Here is a 20960-nt window from a genome sequence, read left to right as displayed (position 1 = left end):
GAACTCTGGTGCGCACCGAAAGCGGACCAAACAAGCGTACCGAGACCTCCTTGAAGAGGTGGTCTCGGTATGCTTTCAAACGAACTCTGGTGAGAACACGATCCGAGATCGAATAGACCTAACTGCAAAAAGTATTGCACATTTTGGACTAAACCAGCTGCCGTAGTGGGTCGTTGACAATATTTTCGGAAGATGAGCAGTTCACAGTTTAGCAAAATTAATGCTCACCGCCTCCTGAAGTGTCTTGCGATGCGTCTTCACCGTTTGCAGTGCATTAAAATGATATTTTCAAGCCGCATCCGCGCTTCATTCTGGAAATTAAGACTTTGCATAGAATGCTGTATACAAGCGATGTAGTAGATTACAACCATGAACACATAATTGCAGCGCACAGTCGTCTCTCCATGGTGTACTGTATGCTGTATTTCCTGTATTTTCCTCTTTTTGTTTACTTCTGGAGTTACGTTGAAATTTCCCGCACGTTTATTTTGACCAATCAAGAAGCAGTTTAGGAAATACGCTCAAAGACATGTGGCCAATGAGTGATGTGGATGTTATCACATGATTGCATTTTGGTTCGATTCAACTGGTGCGGAACAGAACGATCAGTGTGGTGTGAAAAGGAACCAAAACTGCTAAAAAGCTACAATGGATCATTTTTTGCTTTTGGTCCGGACCAAATGAACCGAACTAAAGATGTGAAAGCACCCTTAATAAGAAAAGAAAATCACAACATACTCTATCAGTATAACTATTTGTTGTGTATTATCCGGGTTTCTGTTTCCGTTTCCTACAGACAATAAACGTCTGCCGTGATCGAAAACTCACAACAGATAAAGATGGCTTTAACAAAGAACCCATTACATTTCATTGAATGCTTATTTTATTTTTAAATTAATATATAAATGTTTGATTTTGTGGGTTAGTCTGATCTTGTGTGATCAAGTGTGCCTACAATGCACATCTCTGGACTGGGGAGGAAATCCTGGAATTCCTGGAGAAAACCCCAGAAGCATGAGGACAACATGGAAATTCTGAGCACATGGAGCAAAGGCAACTTCTTACTTCTTACTATATAAGATATTTAATTGATTGATTTAAATTGAGTCTTCGATCAAAATGTAAACCTACCAAACGATGCCTCTTGAATCTTCCCAAATTAAGACCTGGATATCTTTACTGAACCAGTGTACATGATGTAATGAAATAAAACTGGTTAAATTTGATTACCGATGGTTAAATGTCGGACGAGTGTGGCTGTACTTCTAGCTGAATGTAAGCTTATTTATTTTAAACTTCATATTGTTGTCATCGTTGCCTTGATTAGAGCTTAGAGCTGTGTTGTGGATATTGGAGTGAGTGTTGGAAAATGAGCTCCAGCGTCATTTCTATCAGAACAGCTGACAGTTCTTCTGCCTCCTTCAGTTCCTCTTTTAATCCTTCAGCTAGAAATTGAAGTCTAGCTTGCGTGGAGTCATGAACTGCTTGACTACGTCATCCGTTATTTGTTTGCGCCTCTCCTGGTGAGCTGCGATCATTGGTTGGAGTGTTTCGATTAGACGTTTCTTAAGCTCGCCAGTCAGGAGTGCTCCACTTGTATAATCCTGTAATTAAATAAATAAATAGATAGTAGAAATTGGTTGGCTTCCAAGAAAAGTTTAAGAACATTTTCTTTGTGCTATTAGTCATATATTTGGCCGTGCAGTGTTTATTTCATACCTGTCGGATTTTCTCCAGCTGTTCGTCATCCTCAAGGAAGAAAGTCAGGTACATGAATGACACATCAACATCTGGATTTCCTCCATATTTCCTGTGCTCCTCTATTGTGTCTTTCCCTCCCGAGAATGCATGCTTGTTTATCTGTGTGAAGCAGATACAGGTTATGCCTCAAGAGGGAGGTTTGGTGTTTATCTGTATTCTTTTTGTTTGGTTGATTAGTTTTTTTTTGTTGTTTTGTTTTTTTTTAATTCTGCCGATCTCACTCGAATGTTTGTGTGCGTGACTGTAAAGATTTGCACGGTACCTTTGTTTTAATCTGTTTGGGAGTGTCTGTAAGGAAGATGGAGGAGTTCGGGTCGCTGGCACTCATCTTGGTCTGAGCTCCTTGTAATGCAGGGAAAAAGGTGGAGTGCAGAAGCGCAGGCTTGGGGAAACCTATTCGAGGAGCGACGTCTCGTGTCATGCGGAAGTACGGGTCCTGAATACAGGTGTGTTTAAAAAATAATAATAATAGGTAATAAAAAACACCTTTTTACATACCGAGCACATAGATATGAAGGAGAACACTAACGAGCAACAATAAACAGACAAAAGGGCCAAACGGACTGAGAGAGACTAAAAAGGGAATGTTGTAATTGTGAAGAATCAAGGTACTAGAGAAGAATTTGGGGTATTTAAGAATTTCAGAAATAAACACTTTATTTTAATAATCATGACTGTTAAAATTATATATATATATATATATATATATATATATATATATATATACACACACACACACACACACACACGTATATATACGTATATATATATATAAAAATTTGTGCTGGGCAACGATTAAATATTTTAATCGCGATTAATCGCATGATCTTTCTGTGATGCGGAAAATTCAACAATGAAATCAAAAGTAGTGTACTGCGTAATTTTATTCTTTTAAAGTACTGCTGTATGAACAAAAGTGCAATAACATTTGGTTTGTCAAAACTTTAAACAAATAAAGTGCTTTTTTACAGCAGTTAAAAGTTAGTAGCAGTTAACACTTCTTGTAAATCTTAACTTAAACATTAATGTATAAATAAAACATTAAAGTTTTAATAAATAAAACATTAACGTTTTGTTTAGTTTGTAAAAAAAAAAAGTCCAGAACCTCGATCATAACATTATAACTGTCCCATTTCCGAGCAATTTAAGTGACACTTCAGACTCGATGATATGACAAATTAGCTTTGCAGTGGTTACAAATAGCTTTAGTTCTATCAACTCCACCATGTGGAAGAGGTTTAAAATAAAAATGTCTATTTAAGATTTCGGTACCTTTTTCCATTTTTCTCTTAGGCACACAACAAATGCTTTCATTGGTTGAGACGGGTGATGACGCTCATCCCAAGCAGCCAGTAGCCTACTGATAAACATCACACCCCTCCTGTGACCCAGTCTATCTATATAATATTAGAGGCAGATGCTATGTAACTGTGTCAGAGAAAGGCTCTATGTCTGGTGTTTGAATGTTTACAATTTGATTGTATAATTATCATCATCATCATCATCACTATGATCTTGCTCACGCATGCCTGAGCAATTAAAAAATAAAAATATCTTGTTCTCAACTTTCTTAATAATCCAACGGTCTGATAAAGCTCACTGACCTGGTCAATAGCACAGGGGATGAGACACTGCAAGTCCGTCCTGCTGCTGAAGATCTGTGGGAAGGAGCTGCTGAAGGAAGGAGCTGCCTGTATCGCAGGAAAACTGATCTTCCCTTCGGTCAAATAGTACAGAGGCGGAGATTTGTTGAAGGAAAAAAAAACAAACAAACACACACTTCGGACACAGTAGTAGTCTAGGTTCATGGTGACTTACCAATGCAGTCGCTGTCTGTGAATCCAAATATGCCTTTAACTTGGTTAAAAGTTACATGCTTCTGTATTTTCACCACGTTTCTGTAGAATGATGGACTCATTCTGCAAATCACAAACAGACAAATCATGCATTCATTACAAAAAAAAAGAGAATATAACGGCTCTTTCAGATCACACAGCTTTACGTAACTATCTTTTAATAATTCCTCCGTTTCATTAACTTGAATGTTTAAAGCTTTACTTTACACACACATTTTATTTAAGGCTAAATCAATAAATGTTTAGTGAAAAGACACGACCCAAACCACAACAACCATCCAAACGATAATCCACTATTATCTGTGTATTCCACAGGGTTTGTTCCGTTATTTACCCCATGTAGTCTAGATCGGAGAAAATGAAGGTCTTGTTGACGTCGAATCCGCAGGCGATGATGTCCTTGGCGTTCTCTACGGCATAGCGGTAACACTGCTCTTGCGTCAGGTCCTTCCACAGATACTTCTCATCGTCGGTCAGCTGGACCACCAAAGGTACGTTAAAGACGTCCTGAAGCCACCTAGAGGTGATATTAAACAGATACTCAGATACTCAGATACTTTCTCCCCTATTAACTGCAAACATAACTGATACATGAGCAGAAGTCTGTCTGACTAGAAAAGGACGGTGTCCTGGATATTAGATACGAGATAAGATACAAAACAACATAATATACTTGACCTTAATATATCTTGGCCTGACCTACTGAATGCTGTTGAAAAAGCAGCACCACTTTAATTAAAAAATACTTTAAATACTTTAAATAATATCTTTTCCCTGCATTCTGAGATCCGGATCGTGAACATACTCACTTAGTGAAGATGAAAGGAATAAGGTGGCCCACATGCATCGCTTCTGATGAAGGCCCTCTGCCTGTGTAAAGAAAGAACGACTTCTTGTTCTCGTAGGCATCCAGGACCTGATGCATGTCTCTAATTACAAAAATAAAAAAGCGACCATAACATGAGAATATTGCAACCCTGAAGCAAGAAGAACGTGGGCATTGATATTTATTACATTCAGGTTTTTGATTCAAACCTGTGAGAGAAGAAGACTCCTCTGCGGAGGAAGCGGTGTGGTGTTTGCTCTGTGATTCTGCCTATTCTGTCGATCAGTTCCTGCTCGATCTTACTGCTTCCGAACCTTACTGTGAACAGAAAAATCCCTGCAATTTAAAGCTTTCCCAAGACGTAATCAGTGATGCCACTGATTCCTACAGCCATGCATATTTCTCTAAATCAGCTTTTCATGTAGAAACAATAATGTATTAAGAGTCGAATGTATTAAGAACAAGGTCATTAATACAGCTTCTGGTATACAAAAAAAAATCTGACCAATCAGATTCAAGATTTCAACAGTAACAGATGAATACGTCTGTTTAAAGCAAAGCAGGTACTTTTTGGTGAGGTTTCTTTACACAGACGACCAACGAATCTGCCACAGTATCAACACCAACCTATGAGCTTGTCGTAATCCACTCCTTTAGCATTGCTGGTGGACACGTTCCAGGGGTCCACCTGGTCATCTCCGTTTTCTACAGCTGGCCCATTATTGCTTTCTGCAACGTCACCAGTGGGGGGACTTGCAACGTTATATTCTTGCCCTGTCCTTTTTTTGTAATAAGCCTTCAGCTTCAGCAGCAGCTGGACAGCAGCATCAATCTCGGCCTGAACAGACGAGATAGATTCTGTAACCACAAAATCTTTAGCTAATTACGTCATTGGTTACAGATAATAAAAACGTGATGCTCAGAACCGCAGACTTGTTAAGGTTTCTGTGAATTTGTTTTTAGACATGATCAGACTTGTATTAATATGTATAAATACATTTGTAATTACTTACTTTATCAGCCTTCTCTGACTTTAGGGCTCGGATTCGGTCTCCTTGGAGGTTCAGCATCCCATAAAGCTCCATTGGGGTCAAATTGCAAGTTGTGTCTCCCTGACAGTCTGCCATATTCACTCTTTTTACTGGGGGGGAAAAAAAAGGCTCGATATCTAGTTTAATGTTGCAAAAATTATCTCTAGTCTCTATGTTCAACTTCTTGTGGGAACTTTCCAGATGTTTTTTTTTTTAAACTTATATATAAAACATATATATGTATACATATAAAATATCCAACATATTATGATTCAGAAAAACAAGACACATCACATAAATCCACGAATATTTCTAAAGATGTTTTAAGTTATGAATTATTTGTCGAATCTGCGTTCGTAAATCGTCACGTGTGTTTTCTCTATTTCACTCTCAACTCTCACACCTAATATCATTCTAGCATAAAGCACACCTCATAATAATCATTATTATTATACAATGCCTGACAATGAACTGTCTTCCTCGAACACATACTTGTCATACATTATAAGCATAATAACTGTGTAATGTACATTATTACTGTTAACCATGACGCCTGTGCCACAGTTAGATACGCCCGTGTTAATCATCTGAATTCAGCTTACCCATACGGTCACCGACCTTATCGTACTGCTAATGTACTGCTAGGTACAATATCAGAATCACAATTACAGATCGTTATAAACGAAGTGCGGTGTTATTTCGTGTTTAAGTAGCCGGCTTATTCATCAATACATACCACTTGCGTCAGAATTCTCAACGTGTGTAGCAGCAAAAAGCTTCCGAGTGAAACATACAAAATAAAGTTCCGGACAACAAAACTAGACAAACATACAAAATTACTTAAAGCAATCATTTTAATTGAATTGAATTGAATTGGGTCTTAGTATTTCCAGATACGTATAACATTTTATCCTATATTTGTGCTGAATTGTTCCTTTGCATCACTGTGCCACAATATGAACATTTATGACTCACTCTATTCCCCTGAGAGGATGATATTGTACCAAAAACATACATTAACTATTGTAAGGTATTTAGGGACCTGTTTTATATTTTAACTAAAAGTGGTTTAGATTTGTTGACAATAGTCAGCATTTGCAGATGCGTTTTTGAGAGCTGTATTTCATCGCCAATAACTGCAGTAATCTTTTGTTTTTTTATGCTATAGTATTTATAATATATCTTCACAACAACTAAGAGGCTTCAAACTTGTTCCCATATTGCCCCTGTGCACAAAGCGAGCCCAATGAAACTGCGCTCCCATCGAATCACCTGACGAACCTTCGCTCATTGCCGAACAAAATGGACAAACTGATTCTTCTTAACGGAACAAACAAAGACTTTGCATAACACTTGAACTTCCAAAATACAGGCAGCATATTAATTGTCCCACAAAAGAGAAAAATACACTGGATTGTTGTGTATTCTTAAGGATGCATACAGGCGCTACAGAACTTTGTTTTCCAAAACTGCCAGACACAGGAACAGTTTCTTTCACCCTTATTAACAACTCCCCATAATTATGTTCCCTGCTTCTTATCTAGAAGTACTGTATTATCAGAGCTGTTGTCATTACATCATCCGTATACGTCACACTCACTATTGCCATGCACTCTCATACTTTATGTACATTACTGATCTGTCATATTTTCTGTATTCCTCGTACTGTCTATATTGTCTCACATAGTCTGTATTCCTTGTACTGTCTATATTGTCTCGCATAGTCTGTATTGTCTCACATAGTCTGTATTGTCTCACATAGTCTGTATTCCTTGTACTGTCTATATTGTCTCACATAGTCTGTATTCCTTGTACTGTCTATATTGTCTCGCATAGTCTGTATTGTCTCACATAGTCTGTATTGTCTCACATAGTCTGTATTCCTTGTACTGTCTATATTGTCTCGCATAGTCTGTATTGTCTCACATAGTCTGTATTGTCTCACATAGTCTGTATTCCTTGTACTGTCTATATTGTCTCACATAGTCTGTATTGTCTCACATAGTCTGTATTGTCATGTATAGTCTATATTGTCTCACATATTCTGTATTGTCTTGTATAGTCTGTATTGTCTCGTATAGTCTATATTGTCTCGTATAGTCTACTTTGTCTCACAGTCTGTATTGTCTCGTATAGTCTATATTGTCTCACATAGTCTGTAATGTCTCGTATAGTCTGTATTGTCTCGTATAGTCTGTATTGTCTTGTCTTGTATAGTCCAAGCTAAATGTATAGTATAATGTTATTTATGTCTGTACTTGTGTGAGTCACAAACAGCTGAAACCAAATCCCTTGTGTGTGTAAACACACTTGGCCAATAAAACTGATTCCAATTCGAATTCTGATGGCACTATATTACAGCATGACCGTGTAAATGTGCTGAAAAGATGTTCAGCATAAACAACGTGGCTTTTAGTTCTTGTGCAGTTCACGTCTACGTCATTGGTCACGTGTTTGTGACAGAACGAATCAGGCACCGGTACTTGGTGTTCTTTTTTTTTTTTAATACAATTTTATTTATTTATTTTGTAATATTTTCCCCATCAAACATTACTGCCATAACCTGAAGCACTGGGAATTTCTATTTAATTATTTATTTTATCACGCGCCTCGTCATAAAATGTGACGTCATTATAAAACGGCAGATCCCGGAAACGAGTGCATTTAGTGTTTGAGAGACTAACCAATCCTAGCAAAGTACGTCAGAATACGGGTGGGAATACAAAACGTATGTATTACAGTCTCATGGTTGCTATAGCCGAAATGACTCGCATTTCTCCTACGTATCCTAAATATGTATATGTAGGCACGGATATTATATTTTCATGTCTTTGCAGAGAAACCTTTGGCACACGCAAGGAGATGTTTTAAGTTGTTCCTTTTAAGTAGCTGTAAACCAGCAGTTTTAAGAGAGATCCTTCCTTTCCTAGTTCCGTGACGTCACGCCAACATGGCGGCGCACGCAGTGAAATGTAAAAACAAGAAATAACCGCGTGATAAACGGTTTTTAAACAGCCTTTTGAGGCTTAACCGTGAATTCGTTGTAATAACAAATTTCGCCCGAACCCACCAACTCTGTAATTCCAGTCCTTAGTGACAGCTTACCGTAAGTATTCCTTTATTTCAGATTTCCGAGTTGGAACATTCCGAGTTCCCACTTATCGTGCACGCAGCGTTGTAAATGAAACAGGAGCGTTATTTCACAACCTTTCCGACAGATGGCGACATTCTCTGTACAGAAACAACACATGTAACTGCACAGATTTCTTTTGGTGAAATTTTCCTTATCTCATCGCACCATGAATTCATTGGTGGATTATGACTGTGACAGTGAGGACAGTTTAGATCCAGAGGAGAACTTTCCAGAAAAAAGTGTCAGTTCAGCTGAATCAGAAGAACGATTTCAGACTGTTCCATTGCCTTTAAAGAGGCCAGATTCAGATATCCATCACCACAAGCACCAAACAGAAGAGCATACAATTCCACAAGGTTCAAAGTGGCCTGAGTCAGCATGTCCTGTTGTACAAACGTCTGTGTGTTCAAAAAGACCACCGGTTTTAAGTGGACTGAGACCGTACGTGTCAAAGAGACAGAGGTTGATCACGCAGTCTGAGTCAGAGTCAGCAGCACTGGAAAACACAGAAAACTCACCTGACCTACAGGCTAAAAACCTGCGCCTTCTAACAGAAGTGTCTGAGAGAGTGCAGCCATTCCTTGGCAGGAACGTGGTCAGAGGCGAGCTGCCCAAACGTGTTCAACATCAACTTCATTCTCATCGAGGGCCAGTAAACACAGTACAGTGGTGCCCCGTGCCGCATCTCAGTCACCTTCTGCTCTCAGCCTCCATGGATAAGACCCTTAAGGTGAGAGTGTGACCTTGCAGTAATACGGCTTTGTTTCTAGGTTTCTAGCAGATTTATTTTTAAAGAAAGTCTGTTTACACATTGATAATTCCACTTACCTGTTTCCTTGTCTGGTTTAGAGATACAGTTTTCTGGTTCAAGTTCAATATGGGCTACCATTCCTCTGATGTTTTAAGGAAGTTTTAAAAAGACTTTTGCTTTAAACAGGGGATCAGTATTACGTTTTGGCTAATACTCAAGGTTCATACTGGAATCATATAAAAATATTACAGTTGTTTCAATCCATGCCTCTCCAATCCGTGCCTCTCCAATCCGTGCCTCTCCAATCCATCCTCCCCAATCCATCCTCCCCAATCCATCCTCCCCAATCCATCCTCCCTAATCCATCCTTCCAATCCTTCCTCCTTACTGTAATCCATCCTTCCATGTATCCTTCCATGTTTCCTACCATGTATCCTTCCATGTATCCTACCATGTATCCTACCATGCAAACCACCTCTCCTTCCTTCCATCCTTCCTTCCACCTAGACTTTAACTGCCATATTTTCTAATTGATTTATGTGTTTTTTCCCTACTGTCTCAATGTGAGTGTGTACAAAGAACCATTCAGGTAGCTTGTGCCGGAACGCAGGCAAATCCCTACAATATGACCTAATTTCAACATTCTGCAGCCATCCATCACTGTCTGAGTATCTGTACAAGTACGCAAGCAACCTCACCCTCTGACCCCTTATTTATGAATGTTGCATAAACACTACAATAAAGTCTATGCAAAGAGCCTAGACAATGAAAACACTGGCTAAAAAAACATGCTTTATGTAGGACTTTACCTCATTCATGTCCATTTATTAATTGAACGACTGAACTATGAAATTCATTACTGCTTTTTTAGTGGAATGTAATTGCTGTTAAATACAAACAACCTGTTTATGGATTGTTTCAATTCCCATAAAAGGTTAACAGTATCAGAGTGTTAAAGAACGCGACTTGTCTCACTGACGGTGTCGCACACGGTGCTTGCACACGGACCAGACCGATCTCCTCATTACAAACAGCTACTGATTCTAATACTAATAGCACGAGATGGGACAAGACATCAGCACAACCTGTTCATTTATAAATGAAGCCCTGCAAGTGTGTGTCGCTCGTGTTGAGTGTTAGTCCTGCTTTTCAGGAAGCACAGGGTCAGCATTGCAGGTTCACTCTTTTGCATGCACTGCATCCTTTTAGTGATTTAGAAAAAAAACATGCGTCTGCGTGACCTTTTTGCGTAATTACTACTCGAAATATTCATGAGCAGTTTTTTTCTCCCAGCGTGTGCAGGAGCATTAGTATTACTCCCACAGCGCACATGTTCAGACAGCTGGCTGGGAATGAGCAGAGCAGATGGTGTGATTTATGTGCAAGGCGCTTGGTGAGGTGCGAGATCATTTGCCGTCGGTGCGACTCATCTCATTTCTTCTCTTTAATCATTTCAACTTAGAGCTATATTAATTAGTTGTGCAGTCTGATTAGTTCTAAATTTACGATCTCACGTTTCCCCACTAATGAATTTAACTTTAAGTGTTTAACACAATACTGACTAAATATGATGCTGAAACAATTTTTTATTTTAGCGTTCTATAAGGACGCTTGGTGCCCCGGTGCAAGTTTAATAGCTTGTTTGGAGTTAATTTAAAGATGATGACTGTAATGCTAATGTGTGCAATTACATTAGTTTTGAAATGGAAAAGTCGGACATGTAGTACACGTTTGACACCGATGAGGAATAGGAAGCTGGAATTTTACCCAAAGCTTTAACCAAGATGTCCTAGAGACCATGGAAGGAGAACATTGGAAAGAAGAGGACCGTTCTTCCTTTGCTTGTGTTGCTAAGGTTTAAGACTTTTCGAGTTTAAAGCTGTTAAGGCAACACTTACAGTAGCGAGGCAGTTTGCCACAGAAGGGCAGTGTTCCTCCAGTGCACTTTCATGGCTTGCTTTGAGCCACAGCCAAACGTAGGGTGAGGAAGATTCGAGATGTCGACAAGCGTTCTAAATTCTTGTGTCTTAGTCTTTTGTTGCAAATTATACACTGACATCTGAGCGCTTATTATGCGAGCGTCAGTTTTTGTTTACTTTGAGTCTCAGATGCTATCAAGATCTCATTTGTTCCTGTCTCTCTTAATATGAAGCCTGCCACCCTCTGATGCTGCGTCTGTGCGGTGCAGTGTTCAATGATGAAATTCAGGGAAGAACTGTATCAGTCCCATAGGGAGCTGCAGAGTCACCTTCTGGTTGTTAAACGAGTGCACATCATTATATAGGCCTTTCTGTCTGACAATATGGCCCCGCGGGCACGCATCCTGAAAATTGGTACTCACTTTGCTAGTCGTTGCCTCTTGAGTGGGTTTGTTTACTGGGCTTTTTTTTTTTTATTGGACTGCAGATAATCCCATTTGAAATCCTCCTATTTAGCTCATGCTTTAATCTCTTCTTTGTGTTTTTAGATTAGACTTCTCTAGTACAGTGTAACTGGATCAGTAATTTGATGCCATGGAAAGTCCATGCTTATGAAGTTATTTGGAACTGGAAATCAGGCTGCATGGATTCTAAACATTTACAAAACGTATATGCCCTGGTGAATGTTTTTCACCATCACATTCACTTGGGCTTTGTTGAGTATCCTATTCCAGATTTATTCCACATTTGCTGTAACCTCTACTTGTCTAGCAAGGCTTTTAATTATATTTAGAAGTGTGGAATTTAAAAGTAGGGATTTGTTCATTCAACCACAAGAGCATTAGTGGGATCAGGTGCTGATGTTGGGTGAGAAGGATGAGTTCCAGTTTTTCCCAAAGGTGTTCAGTAGGGTTGAGGTCAGGGCTCTGGAATTCTTCCACTCCGAATTTGGCAACCCAGGTTTTTTAAGGGTGCTCGCTTTGCTCAGGTTGGAACATGGCTCAGTTAAAGCATTTGACTAATAATCAGAAGGTTGTGAATTCAAATCCAAGGACCATCAGGTGCCAATCTTGGGCCCTTAACCAATTGTTCAGTTTTCTCAGGATAAGGTCGTCTGCCAAATGCCATAAATGTAAAAGTTTTGGGTTTCTTGGTTACAGCGAAGTGAAATTGTAAGCTATGGCATACAGAGACTTTTTGTACTATTCTGTGCTTCCTACTGGGTGGCGACAGTCTGGTGAAGAGCCACATACTGTGGGTGTCATTTTCAAATGTCCACAAAGTTTTGGCCTCATATATATATAGTATGTTATTTAAGACGGGTTAAAGATGTAAACTCTAGAGATCTTTTTTTACCAGTTGTTTTACTGGTTGGATGAATGGATGGTACATTGTGGTTCCCCAATTATGGTCATTTGTCAGTTCTAGCTTACCAGTAAGCTCTCAGCTATCACACCACAGCTACCTACCATGGAGGGTTAAGGCTAGCATGGGCTTCCTTGGAGATCTACAATCTCCCCATCTTTTTGAACAGCTGTTTGTGCTACACCACGAAGCACCTGGACAAAATCTGAGAAAAACTGCTAACTGCCCTCTTCCGCATACACGGGGTAAAGTTTAGCTGAGGTACTCCAGGAGGCCAGGATTTGCACAAATTCTAATAAACATAAAAAAAAAATAGTAAAAAGCATAAATCCAAATCTTCAGAATGTGTTTTCGATGGCAACTTTTTTACATATTTCTTACATGCACCGGATTACATCATCATTGTGTCAGCCCAAGTGAAGAAGAAAGAAGAAATGGTAATCTTTCACAAAATCTAGCCCAGCGCAGAACGAAACACTGTAGTCATGGTAACCATTCACCTCTACAGTGGGAAAGCTGCTTTGAAGGTACACCTCCGTAACGGTGACATGTCACTTTGCTCATTTTTACGGAGTATTATCAAATGAGATTGAAAGCATGAACGAACTGACACCACATTTTCTGGTCACTCGTGTATCAAAGTCCGTTCTCTAGGAAAATAAAGCGTTTGTTCATTACAGTTGGATAAAATTGATCTCTGCTGCTCTATAGCACTTCTGTATTCTGAGTAAGAATAATGGATGAGGATTCTGTCAGAGACTAGAATGATTTATGGTGTAGTTAGGCAGTCTGTCAGTGCAGCTGACTGACAGGCAGAAAACATGACTGCACTATTGTAGAATTTTGAGCTCTGTAGCAAATTGATTGCTGCAAATTTAGCTCTTAATTAGACTGCTGGGAAAAATAAAACAGTTCATTAGTTTGCATAGCCAGAGAAAAAAAGACAATCTGAAGAAGAGAAAATGTGAATAAAGTCATATCTTGTTATTTATAAGGCATACTAGGACTGTTGGACTGTTACGGACCGTGTAGGATTGTTATAGTACAGACTAGATAGATGGAAAAACCAGGAACTCGCTTTGTTTAATCATGTCAGTGACCCAGCAGTCAGCATGCGCTGTCACATCTGTGGTGATGCATTGGATGTCTGAACTGACTTTATTATTTGGTCTAGATGGGATGTACTGGACTTAGGATGAATGGTTCACAGCTCTGAAACACACAGTACAGGCTGGGAACATTTTGGGACAGCAAGGTCCATTCTTTTGTTTTCACAATACACATTTTGGTCTAAGATCAAAAGATGAATATGACACGGTGGATCAAAATCATGAGCTTTCATTTACAACTTGGCAACCCATTTTTTTTTAAATATTAGAACATCGATTGATCGTTAAAACAGTTCATAACTGAACGTCTACTCTTGGTTTGCACACTGGGGCTCACCTGTAATAGAGACTGCCTTTGACTTTGTTGTTTAAAAGGATTAAACCAAAAAGATACCTATGGGGGAAAAACAAGCTGAGGGTAATTGTAAGGGCAAAGCCATTACACAAGTATTGCACATAGCCAATACACCAATTTGGAATGTTCTGAAAAAGAAAGAAACCGCTGATGTACTGACAACCAGGCAGTAAGAAGGTCAAGATGAAGATCAAGGCAAGCTTTGTGAGAGCTGTAACAAACCGGATCAATAATCCGTGTCATCACCAGCAACTTCTGCATGGAAGAGGTGAAGGTTTCACAATTCAAGTAAGGAAATTTAGAAGCTATACCACAAGATGCAAACCAGTTTATATCAGCAGTAGGAATCAGAAGGTTGAAATTCATGGATAAATACAGAAAAGTTCTGAAACCAAGATTAACCTTGGAAACACCAAAATGGTGGACAAAGCAATGATCTAATTAGGAAACATAATAGCTTACCAAATAAACACAGTGGAGGTAGTCACATGGTTTTGGGCTTGCAAGGCTGAGTCCGGAACATTCTCACTATTTTTTTATTGGAGATTAATCTTGGTTTCAGAACTTTTGTGTCCTATATCCATAGTTATGATTCTATCTTTCTTACATGTTCGGAACGCATGTAGATGTAAATATATAAGAGAATGAAATCAATATTTACCTACAGTACACAGAGGAGCATACCATATAAGTTAAATCTCCAATAGCAGTGTCTTATTGTTTACTATTAAGTTACAGATTTCATGATATGTGAACATTCCCAAGAAAATATCAAATATCAGGAACATGTGACATTATGGGTGATCTAGTGCTTTTGCAAACCTACACTGCGGCTGTGGGTGAGGGAGACAGTGTGTTTAGTTCGCATATGATCTACTCCTGACGACTGATCGAAGCCTTTATATTGGGTACAGGTCAAAACATTTTGGTGTGAAATAGGCTGGGTGGTTCAATATGTTGATTTGCTGCAGACGCTGAGGAAACGCCTTGAACGAAACTGTCACATGTAGCAATTAACAGCTGTGATGGTAGACTAGTCAGATAACATCCTAGGCATTAAACATCCTGCTGCAAAACAACACCAGATAAAATCAGAATCTACAACATCAATCATTTGAGGACATGGACAAATGCAATATAAAACCCAATTGTCGGTTGTTGAACATGTGTGTGTGTGCGTGCGCGTGCGTGCGTGTGCGTGTGTGTGTGTGTGTGTGTGCGTGTGCATGTGTGTGTGTGGAACATGTAAAGAGCAGCATGTATACTACGGACAATTTTTCCAGAGATGCCAATCAACCTACCATGCTACCATGCCAATCAACCTACCATGCCAATCAACCTACTTTGGACCGGGGGAGGAAACCCCCGAGGCACTGGGAGAACATGCACACAAGGCGGAGGCAGGAATTGAACCCCGACCTTGGAGGTGTGAGGCAAACGTGCTAACCACTATGCCACCGTGCCCCCTACCTGACAGGGTTGGAGGTACAGGTTAAGAAGTGACACATGACTACTGATTATATTTGGGGCGCATATCATTTATCGACTATATAGTGCATATAAAATGTTACAGAAGGTATCTATTAATTATTGTATCTCTGGGGTTGAAGGTTTGGGATGGTGCTGGCAGTGGGCGGTGCCTTCAGACTTACTCCACCCACCATGGGGCTGTACGAGATGCATGCTGGCTGCCGTGTGGACGACGCCTCCTTTCCGGCTCCTTTGACAACACGACCTCTGTGACAGATTTGGAGACTGGTAAGTAAATTGAACCGGCTCTCTCCATGCTATCAGAGCTACTACACTGACATTTTGACATTTTCTAGAGTTAAACAAAATCTCCTTTAAAATTCACTCGAATGCTATACAGAGAAGAATGTTATCACAGGTGTATCCGTTAAGGGTTTTCTCTAATGTATTTGAAGAGAAAGCTCATAAAATATTAGCTAGTGATACAATTGTGAGTTCAAGAGATAAGGTATGATGATTAATCAAATCAGTAATAGCCCTATGCTTACGCTTATGCTTATTTAATACTGAATGATTGATTAGAATTTAAAGTACAGTTTTCTGTGGCTACTGAGAGGCCAAAGAATATGGACACAGGATGATGGCCCAATTCTGGCCCACATCTATTACTTTTATTAAGACAGCATGATGCCTTGAACTTAAAGTAATGGTGTTGTATGATTGGTCAAGGGTCCAAGTGATCAACTGGTGGTATTATGTTGGGTCATTTCTCAAGGTGCTGAAAATAAAAACACCGTTAAAATGATCACACTGTTGGAGAATTGTAGATAGCATGCCTAGCCTACACATGACTATGGTAATTACAAACGGCATAATTTGGTATATTCGTGACATATAATCCATTTTCAGTTCTAGATTGTAACGTCAAAGGAATGAAGACACTGTATATTCAATCCAGTAGATCCAAATAAAATACTTCTAAAAATGAAAACTGAAAGACCTCAACCTTTCAATTCATCAGTAAGACTTAGTCATGTTTGTTTATACTTCAAGGACATATTAATCAAAAACATCTATTTTTATGAATGTAAGTACACAACAAACCTTGACAAAAGAACTTCATCTACTTTCAGCAGTTTCCACCTAACCCTGTCCTCGGCATCCTCTACTCTCACACCAATTACCTTCATGTCTTCATTTAACACATCCATATATCTCCTCTATGAACTTTTTCTTGATCTCTTACCTGGCAGCTCCATCTCCAATGTCCTTCTACCAATATAACCATCTCCCTTCTCTGTACATGTCCAAACCATCTCAATCTAACCTTGTCTCCAAAACAGTCAACTTGAGCTGTCCTCCTGATGTGCTTGTTCCTAATCCTGTCTTTCTCTGCCAATCATCTCTGCTACCTCCATCTTTGCCTCATGTCTTTTCCTCACTGCTTCAGTCTCTAACATTTATATATATATATATATACGTGTATATATACGTGTATATATGTAAGGCTTTCAGTTTGTTTCCATGTATAACATTGTAGTCAGTCTCAACAGAGTAATTTTCCCAATTGCATTGTGTTTTATTTCTGTTTTTAGGTCAGGTGGTTGCCCGGGTGGACAACGAGTTCAAGGTCACTTGTCTTGCATTTCAGCCCTCAGATCCTGCTCTTTTTCTGTGTGGGGGATTCAGTTCTGAGGTCAAGGCATGGGATTCCCGAACCTGTAAGGTACGATCGATTTTTAAAATTGTAATGTTTTAAAAATGCAATTTAATATGAATTTTTAATAGTCTAAGTTTAATAGTCGAATTCTTCGCCTAAGAAAGAAATCCGACAATAAATATAAGATATGAGATCCTTTCGCCCCAATTACATTTAGAAACCATGCGACGGCATGAAAATGTGAAAATGCTTACCATATTTAGAAACGTGGCGATATGAATGTGTGGTTGGGTGGATGTGTGGATGTGTCATTGTTCAGCTCGTGGTTGGGTGTAAAAATGCCAGACTTGTCTGCAATCTCTTGTTGAATCGTGCCTATGGGACCATAGAGCCACTCGTCACTCTCCTGAGCTCCTTGAAAACACATTCGCTGTTAACTGAGAAATTGCAGTCTGTGCAAAGAAACCTGTATCTACTCTCGAAACTATGCATACACATCATTGAGACATCTGGTTGTTTCTGCTAGGAGATTATGCTTAAGAATGAACAAGATTAACAAGATTATAAACCAAAATCATCCATGTAGCATTCATGCAAATGGTTACAGGAAAAAAGTTTGTTTTGTTGTCTCAGTTTCCAGATTTGAACCCTATTGAACCAAACTGTGGCCTGAATTAATGAATACAGGTCTGAATTAATGAGCACAGTCCACTATACTTAGAAACCTTAGAATAGAAATGATCTTGAAATCTTCTTTATCAAGGAGTGCTTCAAAGCTGGAACTGTATACAGACCTAGTCAATTAAGAGTCCATATCTATTAAAAGATTTTTTTTTTCTTTTCAGATGGTCAGAGTGTACAAGGCTGGGATTCAGCAGACACTGGACATCCTGTTTCTGCGTGGAGGGAAAGAATTTGTGTCCAGCAGCGATGTGGTCAGTCGAGACTCTGCAGATCGCACCCTCATTGCCTGGGACTTTCTGACTTCTGCCAAAATCTCTAACCAGATATTCCAAGTAAGGAAGTCTACATTATCTTTATTCTAATGCTAACGTGTTGCTTTTTTTCAGCCTCAGTGGTATATTGTAATTACTTTACTTACTAAATCTTTTACATCTATTTGTCAAGGCTATCAACAAAAGCCTTGTTTTTCCGCTTCTGATGATCATTAGGACATTTTGTTTTCATTCTACTTAACGTGTATAGCGCTTTTAACTATGGACATAGAACATCCCGGGGGCTTCCTCAACCAAGCGTGCCTCATGCTTTAGTATATTTTTATAATCCTCCTGCCTTATGATTCTGTCACTTTTCCAATGTGCATCAGTCCCTTTTCCAGCAAAACAAGAAAATTTCAAGTAGTCAGTTCATCAATGTCTGGAATCTTCCTGACTGTTAACAGAGACAACTTTTTGTACTCTGTGGAATTCAGTGAATTTATTCTGTGGAATGTAGTGAATTAAAGCTGAAATAAATCAGAAAAAAAGCAGATGCCCTAACTATCCTACAAAAATAATGTGTGCTGTTGTGGATAAACTTGGCAAGAGTTGGAATGTCTGTAGCCTTGGTGTATGTCACCTTTTGGTCACAACAATATACTAATATACTTCTTCTTCTTCTTCTTCTTCTTCTTCTTCTTCTTCTTCTTCTTCTTCTTCTTCTTAATAGTAGTAGTGTTTATGCATTTTAATGTCTAGTGAACACTAACATTATTTTTTTGTTTGTTTGTTTTACTGGACATATAAGATGTTTCCCCCAAGTAGAATGTTAGTAGAATGTTAAACAATAAATCAAACAGCAAGGGCTGATTTAAAAGTTCATGAGATGCCTTGCAGACCTGAGATATCATCAGATATTTATGGTAGGGATGTGGTAACATAGAGGTTAAGGTGTTGGGCTACCCAACGGAAGGTTGTGAGTTCGATTCCTACGTCCACCAAGCTACCACTGCTGAGTCCCTGAGCAAGGCTTAACCCTCAATTATATAATTAAATAACTTAATTAAATAAATATAATTTAATTAATTAACCCTCAATTGCTCAGTTGTATAAAAATGAGATAAAATGTAAGTCGCTCTGGTTAAGGGTGTCTGCTAAATGCTGCAAATGTAAATGTGGTAGCCCCGCCCCTCTTCTGCCATGTAAGCAAATATTGTGGCGAACGTTGGGTATCCTACATTCCACAATTTTTTGGCTGATTAAATGCATCATCCAGGTACCAAGTACAGTACACCATCATGTAGAATAGTGTGTACCTGTATGATTTGGGACACACTGAATATATTATGCAACTAATCAACTTTAAATTTAGAGCTATCTGAATAGATTCCTTTCTCTTATGGTGCAGGAGAGATACACCTGTCCTAGTCTGGCCATGCACCCACAGGAGGACTCCTTTGCTGCTCAGACCAATGGGAATTACATAGCACTCTTCTCAGCCCAGCGGCCATACCGGATGAACAAGAAGAAGCGATATGAAGGGCACAAGGTTAATAAGTTCTCAGTATTTTCTGTTCTTACTATAAGTATGTTATTCTGTGACATCGATACCAGAGTTGTGACCATCGTTTTTGTCTGTAGCAGTTTTTAAGCCAGTTAACCTTTTTTTATCTTTTAGGTGGAAGGTTATTCAGTGCAATGTGAGTACTCTTCAGATGGCACCATAATGGCGACTGGCAGTTCTACAGGCTCTGTGCACTTCTATGAGTTTCAAAGCGCACAAAGCCTGCTCACTCTCCGTGCTCATCAGCAGGCATGTATGTGTGTGTCTTACCATCCTGTAATACCTGCTACGCTTGCCACGTGCGACTGGGGAGGGGAGATCAAGATATGGATCTGACAACTACAACCACTTCTGTTTGTATCCCATCCTTTTTACAAACACAGTAAATTGAAATAGTCTTATAAATGTCTTATAATGCAGCTGTACAAGATGAGCATGTACATGTTCTAACTTTTTCTTCTGTGGCTTCTGGCTTGGAATCTAGATCTACATCTGGATTTCTGTACAGCTGCCTTGTGCCTGTCCTGTTGAAAGCCGTTTGAATTAAAACTGAACTAAAGTGAAGACTTAAAAATGCACAGCATCCCATTTTATTTTATTACAAAAAATATCCATTTTATCTAAAAAAAAAAAGGATAAAGTAGGTGACGTACTCCTTGGTTTGGGGAGTAAAATAGTCATTACCGGAGAGAGTGGAGGTAGTAACTCCTGAGGGTCAGCCGTAAAAATCATAATATTGTGTCATCCAAACCATACCAGCTCATCGGTCAAGCACAGTGGAGGTAATGTCATGGCTTGGGATTACATGACTGCTTCTGGAACAGGCTCGCTAATCTTTATTGATTTTGTATCTCTTGATAGTAGCAATAGAATGAGTTCAGAAGTCTACAGAAACATTCGGACTATATCCAATCTGATTGCGAGGAACATCATCATACAGCAAGACAATGACCATAAACGGAAAAAAGAGTGAAAATGTCTGTTCTGTGGAACCATTTCTTAGTTTCTACAAGGAACATTAAACAAGCAGTTTGTTTCAGTGATATTTCAAAAACATACCAGATGTTTTTCACCATTTACTCTGTTTTTGCTCCCACAATTATACACCTGTGGAACAAAGCATAATCCAGCTGAAAACGTACAGATGTGTGAGATTAATTGTTGACAGCTAATTAAATAAATCGTACAATTTTAGCCTTTTCTGAGACTCTCCATGTGTCGT

At 39.1% G+C, this 20960-nt stretch overlaps 2 protein-coding genes across 6 annotated transcripts; one reads left to right on the top strand and one right to left on the bottom strand.

Annotated features, from left to right (window-relative positions):
* Positions 1-740: 740 nt before the first annotated feature.
* Positions 741-8699, bottom strand: wars1 (tryptophanyl-tRNA synthetase 1). Of its 4 annotated transcripts, none has more exons than XM_027159798.2 (11): positions 8580-8699; positions 5457-5584; positions 5071-5281; positions 4653-4761; positions 4427-4546; positions 3952-4134; positions 3580-3680; positions 3366-3478; positions 2024-2197; positions 1720-1860; positions 741-1604 (listed from the first exon to the last, which is right to left on the bottom strand). In XM_027159798.2, exons 2-11 carry the CDS (start codon positions 5568-5570, stop codon positions 1446-1448), a joined length of 1425 nt encoding a protein of 474 aa, XP_027015599.1. In that variant the 5' UTR covers positions 5571-5584; positions 8580-8699; the 3' UTR covers positions 741-1445. The 4 variants fall into 4 exon arrangements, with proteins under 4 accessions (XP_027015599.1, XP_027015598.1, XP_027015597.1 ...); XM_027159797.2 differs by lacking the exon at positions 8580-8699 and adding an exon at positions 6211-6352; XM_027159796.2 differs by lacking the exon at positions 8580-8699 and adding an exon at positions 6077-6211.
* On the top strand, positions 8697-20938 carry wdr25 (WD repeat domain 25). Of its 2 annotated transcripts, XM_027159802.2 has the most exons (7): positions 8697-9337; positions 15717-15864; positions 17172-17302; positions 18082-18252; positions 19583-19723; positions 19853-20091; positions 20223-20938. In XM_027159802.2, exons 1-6 carry the CDS (start codon positions 8774-8776, stop codon positions 20072-20074), a joined length of 1377 nt encoding a protein of 458 aa, XP_027015603.2. In that variant the 5' UTR covers positions 8697-8773; the 3' UTR covers positions 20075-20091; positions 20223-20938. The 2 variants fall into 2 exon arrangements, with proteins under 2 accessions (XP_027015603.2, XP_027015601.2); XM_027159800.2 differs by having other exon boundaries at positions 19853-20938.
* The last annotated feature ends 22 nt before the right edge of the window (positions 20939-20960 follow it).

This window comes from Tachysurus fulvidraco, chromosome 12 (genome assembly GCF_022655615.1).
Source record: "Tachysurus fulvidraco isolate hzauxx_2018 chromosome 12, HZAU_PFXX_2.0, whole genome shotgun sequence".
Classification (NCBI taxonomy): domain Eukaryota; kingdom Metazoa; phylum Chordata; class Actinopteri; order Siluriformes; family Bagridae; genus Tachysurus; species Tachysurus fulvidraco.
Note: the sequence above shows the minus strand (reverse complement) of the source record. Positions and strands in the feature narration are given on the sequence as shown.